The sequence below is a fragment of the Apaloderma vittatum genome, unplaced genomic scaffold (genome assembly GCF_000703405.1).
Source record: "Apaloderma vittatum isolate BGI_N311 unplaced genomic scaffold, ASM70340v1 scaffold13927, whole genome shotgun sequence".
NCBI lineage: Eukaryota > Metazoa > Chordata > Aves > Trogoniformes > Trogonidae > Apaloderma > Apaloderma vittatum.
Window position 1 is genome coordinate 43,823 of NW_009725772.1, and position 11,362 is coordinate 55,184.

The 11,362-nt window shown below is 43.5% G+C and overlaps 1 protein-coding gene across 1 annotated transcript in view; it reads right to left on the minus strand.

The window, feature by feature from the left end:
• LOC104276634 (ATP-binding cassette sub-family A member 9-like) overlaps positions 1 to 8,031 on the minus strand; it is a 19,974-nt gene extending 11,943 nt beyond the window's left edge. Inside the window, 14 exon segments of the mRNA XM_009873034.1 lie at positions 2 to 99; positions 445 to 564; positions 886 to 1,061; positions 1,533 to 1,643; positions 2,597 to 2,655; positions 3,341 to 3,500; positions 3,731 to 3,863; positions 4,447 to 4,632; positions 4,888 to 5,026; positions 5,802 to 6,028; positions 6,398 to 6,498; positions 6,836 to 6,991; positions 7,223 to 7,427; positions 7,927 to 8,031. Of these exon segments, the coding sequence (XP_009871336.1) occupies positions 2 to 99; positions 445 to 564; positions 886 to 1,061; positions 1,533 to 1,643; positions 2,597 to 2,655; positions 3,341 to 3,500; positions 3,731 to 3,863; positions 4,447 to 4,632; positions 4,888 to 5,026; positions 5,802 to 6,028; positions 6,398 to 6,498; positions 6,836 to 6,991; positions 7,223 to 7,427; positions 7,927 to 8,031 (1,976 nt within the window).
• Between the last annotated feature and the right edge of the window lie 3,331 nt (positions 8,032 to 11,362).

Consider the following 11,362-nt stretch of genomic DNA (forward strand, 5'->3'; position numbering starts at 1 on the left):
GAGCGTCACACGTCCAGCCTGGCGTTCCTTCAGAAGGCTCCACACGTGGTGCCTGGAGCAGGGATCCAACCCAGCCGTCGGCTCATCTAAAAGCAACACCTGCAAAAGCAAACAAGATCAGATCTCTGCGCGTCCAAGCCAAGATTTCAAGGTTTTCATCATTTCATTTTGTGCGTTTGATGACCTCGCTCTAAGAATAAAACGCATCCTCAAATATCAGCCATTTTTATTGCTCTTTCTCCTACAACAGTATCATTACCCTTTAAATCTAACAGTTCTCACTGACCTAGGCTCCTCAATCCTTCCAGCAGCCAAACGAATCAGTAGGTCAGCAAACCTGACGTGCCACGGGAAAAGTACAAATGCCTGTGTCCCAGACCAAAATGCAAAGGTAAGTGCTAGAATAGTACACGTCGTGTGTGCGTAAATACAACTGGTCCCTACCTGGGGATTCCCTAAAATTGCAATTCCAAGAGACAATTTTCTTTTTTGTGCCCCACTCAGAGCATTGGCGCGAACGTCCTGAAGGTCGGTGAGGTCCAGCGTCGTGAGAACTTTCTGCACCTGGGCAATATGCAAAGACAAGAGCCATTTTCCATAGCACTGGTTGCCTTTTAATTCATACATGGATATGCACAGTACAGGAGGGTATAGCTTCAAGATTTAAAACTTGTCTCCTTGAAGTTGCTTTGCTTGGGGATAAACACTAGAAACCTGAATTCTAACTCTCATGACACGAGGGTGAGAAAGAAACAGTTCTCCTTTAAATTGAGGTGGTTCTCATCTCCACAGAACAAGATGCTGGTAGTGATGTTTTACGAAGAAAGCTCAAACTGCCCAAGATGCCATAAAACAGAGGTCAGTGACCGACAAGCACATACCAACCTCTTGCTCTACTTCTTTCCGTTGAATCCCCTTGATGTGAGCAAAAGTTATCAGGTTTTCCTTCACTGTTAAGGCTTCAAAATGCAAATTTAACTGGGGGCAAACCCCAATCATTGCCTGAATTCCTTCCATATCCTGTACTTCAGAAACTTTGTAGTTGTATATCGTTGCAGAACCTGCATAAGGGAAAGAATGAAACAAATTCCATACTGTGCATTATTTCCCAGCTCTAAGGGGAAAGCAGGATGCTTTGTGTTCATACCGTCAACATCATTAATTCCAGCGTTGTGGATATTTTTCAAATGTCCACACAAACAACAACAACAAAAAAAACAACCAAAAAGGCGAAATAACTTTGCGTTGTCCAAAGCTTTAATAACACTCAAAAATATTTCAGAGCACCAAATCTCTCCCTTAAGAACTACAACAGATTTTCCATAGAGATGGAAAACATCAGGCCATCCAGATGGAGAAATAACCACCTGTGTGCTCCTGCACACAAGAGCACATCCGAAGCTCGTGTTGAAGGAGCAATCTGCACTGACAACAAGCCAGACTGAAAACTTGGAGTTTTTGGCATCTTTACCCCCCGACACTTGAAAAAATAAACAGCTTCTCCGCTTCAGCGCTCAGGTCCATCATCTTACCAGCTGAAGGCTTGGAAAATCCACTGAGCACATTCAAAAGAGTAGTTTTTCCAGATCCACTGTGACCGAGTAATGCAGTGATCTGGCCTTCGTATATACTTAAGGACAAACCTAGAATAGAAATAGGCTGACATTAGGATGGAAGTTTGAGAAACAGCCTTGACCCGTGGCTTGCTGCCAAGTATGACGGAGGAATGACATTTCTTTTGAGGCTGAGGCAAAAAGCACAGATCCAAAAACCATGGGCTGATTCTGCAGAGGTTAGGATTAAACTTGTCTTCATGGAATGGAGGGAACTAATAACTTCAGCATTGAAAGAATTTTGAATTCTCTTTTCTATGAGGTTCTCAACCTTTTATTTTAGCGTGGCTCAAGAGAGAGTCCACAGGAAGAGAAGAGCCCACAGCCTTTCCAACCCCTGAGATTTCAAGAGATATTTCAAAGCAGCCAGACTTTGCTATTTCATTTCCCTTTTTTTTTGAAAAAAAAAAAAAAAGACTTATTTTGCAATCTTGTGGGTTGTTTGGGTGTTGGGTTTTTTTAACTCGACATAAACTTTTGAGACCATATTGAAATTTTCACTGTCACTTGCAGTTCTTGTTAAATAAAGGCATTTAGCAAATACCCCGTGACGATGCTCTTATCCATGTTGGCTACTTGCACACTCGCAGCCGGCAGATGCCAAGTGCGTGGAGAACACTGCTCAGCCAGTTACAAATGATCTGGCTGTCGCCAGCGACTAAAAACCCAAGTTTTGTCTGCCCCAAACAGTTTACATTTTGAAAAGGAGCTTTGAGAGGGGCTTTTTAGAGTGGTTTATCACTGCAAACCCCACAGATTTAAGGAGGCTTCTGCTGTTGTGAAAAATAACAAATAGTGTTTTTCCTGGAGTGAAAAGAAACATAACAACCTGGTAGAAATTTGCCAGTATTTTACCCCAGTAGAAATAACAATTGCATAATGTATTTTAACAGTGCTGGAGGCAGAATTAAGTACATTTCAAAACAGTTTGGGTTCTTTTCTAGTGAAAAATTAAATTTAATTAATTACAAAACCACTCTTACCACTTAAAGCTTCAGTTCTCTTGTCCTTCTTCTTGTATATTTTTTTAATACTGTTTAGTCTAAAGGAAAGGTAAGCAAGCCATTACTATTAAATGTCACAATTTTGGCCCTTTTCCTCTGCCTCAAAATAACTTTTGGAAACTATTGGGAGAATATTTCTCAACCTCCTCCTCAAGCTGGCCCTGCTCGTTACCACCTAAAGCAATCGCTTTATGTAATTCACTTTTAAAAACTCTTAAAAGCAGAATTAGCTCATGTATTTTTCTACAAGATGTTCAAAAGGCTTCAAACTCGAACTCAGTGAACTCGCAGTGAATGAAGCAGGAGGCCCTAGGGAAAGATGGTCATATAATTAAAAGCGATGTCCCAGCTATTATTTTAGCAGATTATATATTTGCTTTCTAGTTATAAGCAATGGGCAGCAGCAGCAACAGCCCAGGCAGCCCCGTGAGGAGGTAGGTAACGGTGTGTTACACAGCACAATCCTAAAGGTGATGGTGAAGGGGAAGAGCCTCGCGGCTCCAAAGAGGAAAGTGCGGGGCAGGGAGTCGATCCCTGGCGGAGAGGATGCGCCACATTCAATAAATATCTACATCCAGCTCTGTAGCAGAGTGAAACACTGGTCAACCCCTCCCTTTCACGTGTTTGCCATTAATTTTATCTGTGTTTGTCAGATGGCTCAGACTGATGTTACTGGCGCAGTCCAGCTGTGCTCTCCAGAGGATGGTCTGCAGGGGTCTTTACCTGATTGCTTCCTTCCCATCAAAGCCTGGAGGCATCGGCTCGGTGTTATGGCTGTGGGTAGGATCACCACCAGCTCGCACACCCACGTACCCACCCCTGGGCTTCAACCAGTACGACGGTCTCAGGAAGAAGGAGGGTGGGTACGGAACTCCGTACTTGCCTAATTCAGAAAGAGGGGAGGTGAAACAACAACCCAAACCTGCCATCTGTCAGCTGGACTTTGCGAAACGCTGTGTCCAGCCACGTCCTCTACAGAATATAGACTTCCCGCTGCATAAAAGGATTGGTAATTCTGCAATTGAAAGTTGCCCACTTGTCCACATCTACAAGTGCAGGTGGGGAACAATCACTGCGAAGTAAATGTTTTCTTTCCCTCACACTTGTACTTACCAGGCAGAATCTTATCAAAGTAGATGGCCAAGAGCAAATACAAGACACTATCAAGGCTCAGTATGGCGTAGAGGTTAAAGAAAGGGTTCGGTTCTGGTGTAAAGGCTGCTCCGTATTTTTCCAGTTTTATTATCTAGGGGGAGATAAAAAAAAAAGCACGTCAGATGCAAATCTTCCTTTAGCCAGAAATATTACAGCAGACCCCTGTTGTGTCATCACAATCTCTGGTTTTAGCCAGAAACCCACACCCGCTCATGATCACGATGCCGTGTCTAAGCAGAGCAAACACTTTATTATGACCAAAAGTACCAGAAGTGCTTCAGTAAACTGAATTAAAAATTGCACAGAAGTCACTGCGCCAGAAGAGTGAAGCACATGGGATTTGCCAAGGCAGCACTTCAAGACCTCACGGTCCTTGCAGATCTTGGTGCTCACCAGACACATCCCACTGCTGAGATAATTTTCCAGAGATCAAAATTTATTGTATGTACAGAGCTGGTAAAAATTCACGATACAGCTATCAGACCAACTATATTTCTTATGAAGTAGCATGTACTTTAGGGAGTCAAATTTTCTTTTCATGAAGGGTCTAGGTGTGATCGGGTTGTTCTGGCCGTGAAAAATATGTCTGGCACCTACTGCTACTTGGCAAAAGTCCACAGCACGTGAAATTTCAGCTGAGCTTTTGTGATGTGCTGGCTTTATTTTGAACATACCTTTGAGATGCCAGCTGTGAAGGCAAAAGGACTGAAGAGATTAAAAATCCAATGCAAAGATGGTGGTAGCTTTTCAAACAATGTCAAAGGGCTCAGCAACCCACTGATGGCATGAAGGAAAAACCCCACAAAACTGGCAATATTTGGCTTCTTTAATAAGGAGATGAGTACGAACCAGAAGTGAATCTGTAGCAGAGAAAACCAGCAGTTAGCAGGATGCATTTTCTGGCGATAAAAAAAAACACACCAGAAACCACAAAACCCCCATATGAATGTATTAGCCTACAAATTATAACAATAAATCCTACTACAGGAAAAGTTTTTGTTACTTTCCCATCTAGTGCTTGGACTTAGAGTACTCTGAAGTCTTCAAGCTTCAGATGTTTCAATTAGGGAACGGGAAATACTGTGCATCATTGAAGAACACAAAAACAGACTTACAGATGCTATGCCATAGAAGAAATAAGAAAAATATATTTCAAAAAATTTGCGATCATGAGTGACCCCTTCAATCGTCATCAATGCCAGCAGACTTGACATTACTGAAATGTAGATGGTGTACAGCAAGCTCCAGGATAACCTACAAATGAAGGCACAGTTATTTCTACCTCTGGATGTGACAGCACTTGCCGTGACATAGCCAGTCCAAACCATGTTATTTTTCATTCAAATCCTTCATAATTCCAAATACGCTTCCATTTAGTTTCCAGCCTGGAAAGGCACAAATACCCCTGACTCGCACTCACCCAAATCTCAGAGGCCCAGGCTCTGCAGCCAGGATCACTTACTCTTCTGCTTTCCCTAATGAAACACTCATGCTTGGGCGTCTTTGGAAGCCCGTTTTGATAAACCCGATGTCCCTCCTGTGCTCCATCCTTTGCAGCTCTCTCCAAAATGTGTTGTTTCTTTACTTTTTGTATTCCCTTGTGTATCCACCTATTTCCTGGAGGCAATGTCTCAACACCCAGAGCCTTCTCTACTACATGGCCAGTGCTCTTTCTCTTTCTTGGAGGGAGAAGAGCTAAGTGTAACAAACTACAACAGCAAAAATATCCTGGATCAGAGCAACATGCTTGGAAACGGAGGTCGCCCAGCAAGCGGTACATTACGGATGCAATTGCAAATAAAAGCAGTAAAGGTTTTGCTTCAGCAACGCGCAAAAGGCGACTTCAGCGAGGTCAGACGTGTGGTCACGCAATCACAAATGTGTCCTGCCGGGGTCTGGCGAATTCCTGGTTCTTAGATGAGCCAAGAACCCATGCAGACCCAAACCCATCCTGCAAGCCTAGTTTACATGTTGTACACATAAGAGAAATAGTTCCTGGAGTTACAGAATTTATTTCAACAAGACTTACCAGAACGCGGTGTCTTGCAAACCCATTGCTTTCATTAATACCTTGAGCTTCTTTTTCTCTCTTAGAACTCTCACCGACAAAAAGTACATGAACGGGGAGAAGCACAATTCAACAGAAATAACGAAATAAATATGATCCAGTTTAGACACAGGTTTGATCAAGGGCGATTTCAGACGGATGGCGCTAAGGGACTTCATCTCTTCCCAGACCGAATGGTTTGTTTTCATCTGAAGAAAAGGAAATAGCCGTGAATTTGAATTTCTGGACTGAAAGAGCCAACAAACAGGTTTTCGTAAGCATGAAAATTGTTAGTTTGGAGCAACAATGTTGCATTTGTAAGTGGCAAGAAACCTCGATACTTAGTATCTTTTTTTTAGTATCTTTTTTAATGGCTTTGTAATAACACCAACGCTGCCCACAGCTCCAGCAAGGATTGCTCATTCTTTTGACTCCTGGATCACACGATGATTTTAAAAACCACAGAAAATTAAAATGGTTTAGTTGGGTTTCTGTTGTTTTTCTTTGGTTGGTTTTCTAAGCTCACAGGTAACTCAGGGAAGAAGAGAAAACAGATTTTCCATCACGATCATACTCACTTCTATCACTGCTGCATCAATGCTGGACTGCACCGATAGGAAACCTGCATGCCAGTACAGAGGAGATTTGCAGTCATCTGAGGAGTAATTTAGGCAGATATCTGAGAGGAATGGAAGAAAACGAAGAATTTTATCTATAGATTTCTATATGCGTGTGTGTCTAAGTGGTCATGTATAATCTGTGCTGTCAAAAATATATATGACCTAAGAGAAATCGAGATGTAGTTTTACTCAGCCTTTTCCCCAGAGCTTAAAAGCTTTTTTCTCTGTCATTTGTCTCCTTCTAAACGAACAAGCCCTCAAATTCTAATTAATATCTTTCTTGAAATGTTTAACACATCCAGCCTTCATCCCTTCTGAGAGGCATGGCAGCACAGAGATCCATGTAAGCATTTTTTAAAGTAAAATCAAGTTCTCTGGTTTTGTTTATTTTGTTACCGATGTGTTCGAAAGCATCATCTGGAAACATCACCCTGTTGCTTTCAAATCTCAGGGAGTAGGAGAAGTCATCCTTAAAAACGACACCGATAACATCTTCCTCCAAAGATGCTCCTTCCACTTCTTCCTCATTTTCCACCTCTTCTATAATTACACCTGTCATTAAAAAAAAAAAAAAAAGGAAAAAGAAAGGTAAAAAGAATAAACCCATGACAGCTGTAAATTTGATTAACCATGCAACAACATGAAAACGTGCATCGGCTACAATAAGCATCCTCAAAAATCGTGTTGTCCAAGTGCTTTCCCTCCCAGCCCCAAGCCCACGAGGACTGTGTTGGGGTCAGCCCAGAGGATGCTGCTGTATCGAGGATTTCGGAGCCGCGTTACCCGTCAGCACAGAGTCTGAAGACACTTTTCTCATCAGTCTCCTGGTGGTGTTGGTCACCGGCGTGTAGACCAGCTTGACTCCCGTAGCATTAAAGGCTGGATCATCCAATCGCCCGAGGAAGTCAAGAGGACTTTCCTGCCACTGATAATCGGGTGACATATATGTTGTCATTATTAAGAAAAAAAACACTGACGAGACCCATTCCTAGAGGAAAAGAAGGAAAGGCAAAGGTGAGCAGCTGCCCAGTGACTTGGAGGTTGGGTGGTATCAAAGGGTCTTCAAGGACCCTTTCCAGCCAGTGCTGGTCTTGGCTGCACGGTCCAGCTCCCCCTTCTTTCTGGAAATAAGGAAGAGCTGTTTCACAGGTGTAATCGTTTTAAAATACAAGGAGTGTTCCAAGTGAAAACATGTTTTCTCAGTACCAGAGCCAGTGAGGTCTGCTAATACTTTTACACCCGTAATCACGAACTGGACGTTGTGTTCCTCTGGGCGGTGCAGAAATGGGATCAACAACCAAAAGTAACAAGCTTGGTCACAAGCCCTTATTATGCCGTGATATTGTAGTGACACAGGAGGAAGAGTAACGGCTGATGTTTTTCAGAAAACTGAGGATTCTCACGTATCACCTAGCATAAAAACAATGAAATCTAAAATCACTTTGCAGTGAAAATCCTGATTCCCCTTTGGAAGCACTGATACTTGCCTGAAAACTTTCTGTCTTCATCCGCCACACCAGGAGAATATTTTTCCACAGGAGGACACGGGTTTGCTGCAATACCTTTGAGGCTCTCTTGAACATCCCCTGCATTTTCTCACCTAGGATCAGAAAGAAAATAACACCATTTTGAAGGAAACAGATCACTATAATAAATATATTGACTTGGATAAATACCACCTCAGTGGAAACCAATACCAAGCCAAAGGTTAAGAACTTGTCTCCTTTTTATTATTTGGACAACCAAGGAGAAGTTTGAAGGAAACAGTCCAAGATCACACAAGGGAACAGAGAGCTGGGGTGGACTCATCTGCCTCTGCCACATGCAAAGATTTTTAAACCTTTTAAAATGGTTGAAATAAATAATAAAAAATAAAAATCAAAGCAACCTCAAACGCATAGTGCTCTTTTCCCCTTGGGCATCATTTCCTGATTTCATGGCTTAGGCAGCTGGAGTTAATAAATGGTTCTACTACTCTGTTCCTTTCATTGTTTGTTTTTTTTGAAGAATTAAATACTTGCGTACTCCAGGGGCAATGGATCCAGAATCCCTGTTTACCCCCTGACTCTTAGCACAAGGCTTTTCTCCTGTTAGTGCTCTGCTTTCCTGCCTGGAGCTTTCTCCTGTACGTCCCCACCGCAGCTTGCAATGAAATTAAAGGCAACTGGGAAAGGATTTTGAGGAAGTGCTGCTTTTTTCTGCACACCCCCCCCCCAGGTCTGGATTTCAGTCCTGAACTGAAAGCACCAACCCAGCCTGGGATGTTGAGGCGGTAAAACAAAGTTTCACGTTGGAGTGTTTGGATAACACAGAAAACATGACAGTCTTGTAAAAAATTGCACTGAATCTCTTCAGATATAACACACACTTCACCAAAAAAAGAAAAAAGAGAAAACGAAAACATTTTAGAAATTTTCAACTAAATTTCTGCTAGTTTTAATTCAATTTTCACCTGTGGAGCAAGAAACAAATACCACTGCAAGCTGAAACATAAAGCTAGAAATCGAAACCAGTGTTGCTGCCTAGGGATAACGCACGGTCTTCATCAGGAAGAATTTAGCTTTCAATTAGTTATCAAAAGATGCAAAAAGTAAGCTGGAGAGATGCCTCTACAAGACCTGAGACTCCAACTTACAGACTCAGAAGGCAAAAACAAGTGTTAGAAATGTATTTGGAGGCAATGGTGTTTGAGAAGCTTTAGCCCAGTGAAGAGCATCACTTGTAAAAGGGGATGTCTGTGGAAGGATTTCCCTCCCAAGGGCTCAGTAAAAGGCCCCAGATCTCTTGCTCTTCAGAAACGAGCTCCTCAGGTATTGCCAGAACTTCTAGCGGGATCCCGTGTCTTGCTCTGCTACACCAAAAGCTGTCCCAGGAAGGCTTTCCCAGGAGGTGGTTGTGCTCTCCCAGTACCTTCCTACTTGCCAGCTATTGCAACCACTGAACCCTACATCTGGCCCCTGCACATCCCTGTCTGTGCCTCTTGAGATACACGAGATGGATTTTCACCTTTCAACAGGTTTTTTTCCTACTCACAACTTGAGAAAACTAACTCTAAGCCTGTCCTGTATCAAAGTTCAACGCTTTCATTCACACAGATTAGTAAAACTGGGTGAAAGTCGTGTTTTTAGCAGCTTTTCTTGGTGCTGGCAGAGCTAGAGGAGGGGGATGAAAGGAGGGATCATTAGCTGGGAAGACCCAGGGCTCAACCCACGGCTCTTCGGCAAGAGCCAAAGCACGTCAGCAGCAAGAATCGAAATCCATGTACGCCCAGAGAAGCTGAATATTTTGGCTCCTTTGCCTCTTAAACCTTTTGATGTGGAGCTCAAAATTTTTCAGAGAGTGCTGCTGGGACGCACAGCTCCTACACATTCAGCATAACGGTTAAGTAAAATAATAAGGAAAGAAATGAATCACCAGATGCATCCCCTAAGTGAAAATTCTCCAGGTATAATTTTTCCCTTGACAAAGGAGAAATGTGAAATTCCTTACCTGATAACGTGTCTTTCACTGGAAATGTGTCTCCTACAGCTCTGAGATGTCTGAGCTCTTCATCCCTTTTTTAGTCCCGGGAGGGTCCCCCAGGGCCACCCCCTCTTCAGCCCGACGTCAGAGCCCGCGCCCGGCCACGCCATCACTCCCAAAGCTGGAAGCAACACCTACAAACCGCCCGGCTGAGAGCTTGCAGCTATTAACAAGCAATTTTGCAGTATTTAATACAACATACATGCTGCAGGCAGTGTCAGAGCATGGTTCTATCAGGCTGATGAGTAAATCCAAGCTCCTGATGGGTGGCAAAGCTCATCCCTGCCTGAGCTTCTTTGCAGGGAAAAGCTTCACCACTTCTTGCTCCGAGTCAGCCCTCACTCTGCCCTCTGCAGAGCAGAATCCTGGGTTTGAGGGTCAACAGCATTTTTATTTCTTGTTTCTCTTCTCCCTTTTAGCAATTTTTTTTTTTCCTCAGGTTCCACTCTTTTTAATTTTTTTCCCAGCAATTGCCACACAGCTGGAATCAGGACAGAGTTTGTTGGGGTTTTTTTTTGTGTGTGGGGTTTTTGTTGTGTGTTGGGTTTTTTTAAATAGCTTTCCAATAGATCTCTATTCAAAACAGGGATGTGAGGAAATCAGATAGGCCAGGAAATCCAAATGCGTTGGAAGGCTGCGCAGCCACACAATTCTATTAGAAGTATTTGACTGTCCTGCAACCCCAACAGCTTGAGGTCTCTGCATCTGATTTGCGGAGCTGACCGAAAACACACAAAAATGTCCGGTTGTTGCTCAACAAAAGGCCGTAGCTCCTCTGCAGCTGCCAGTTTACTCATTTTCCAGGAATGAACTCGTTTAGGAGAGGAGCAGAGAGTTCTCCTGCATTGATCTCCCACTGGGCAACAAGGGAAGAAGGGGGAAGGCTGCTCCTAACTGCAAAACCCACACCCCAGATAGGACTTCACTAAAACCCCACGTTTCTGACACATGCCCCGGCAGGACCCAGCGGAGCACGGACCCCTGGGAATTAGTTAATTTTACAGATCTAAAAAATAAATAAAAAAAAGAATATTAAATGAAATAAAAGGCATTCTGCCCTTAACACACCATTAAAGATGAACCAGTGTGAAACCCCAGGAACATTCACCAAGTTCAGATGAAATTCCTTCGGGGTTATTTTTCCTCCCCCCCCAGAGAGGGGTCCAAGGAGCACAACCCCCTTTCATTTTGCTAGACCCTTAACTGAGGCACAGGGCTGGAGGTGGACCTCCTCCTCCTCCTCCTCCTCGAGTCACAGCCCAGCAGCTGAGGAGCTGGCAGCATCCTTCATCCCTGTGGGCCACAGCCTCACCTTCCAAATTCAGCCAAACCTCCCATGACCAGTGCCTTGCCATCCCTTGTGCAGGGACAAGCACCTATCCAGCCACCCAACAACCAGGA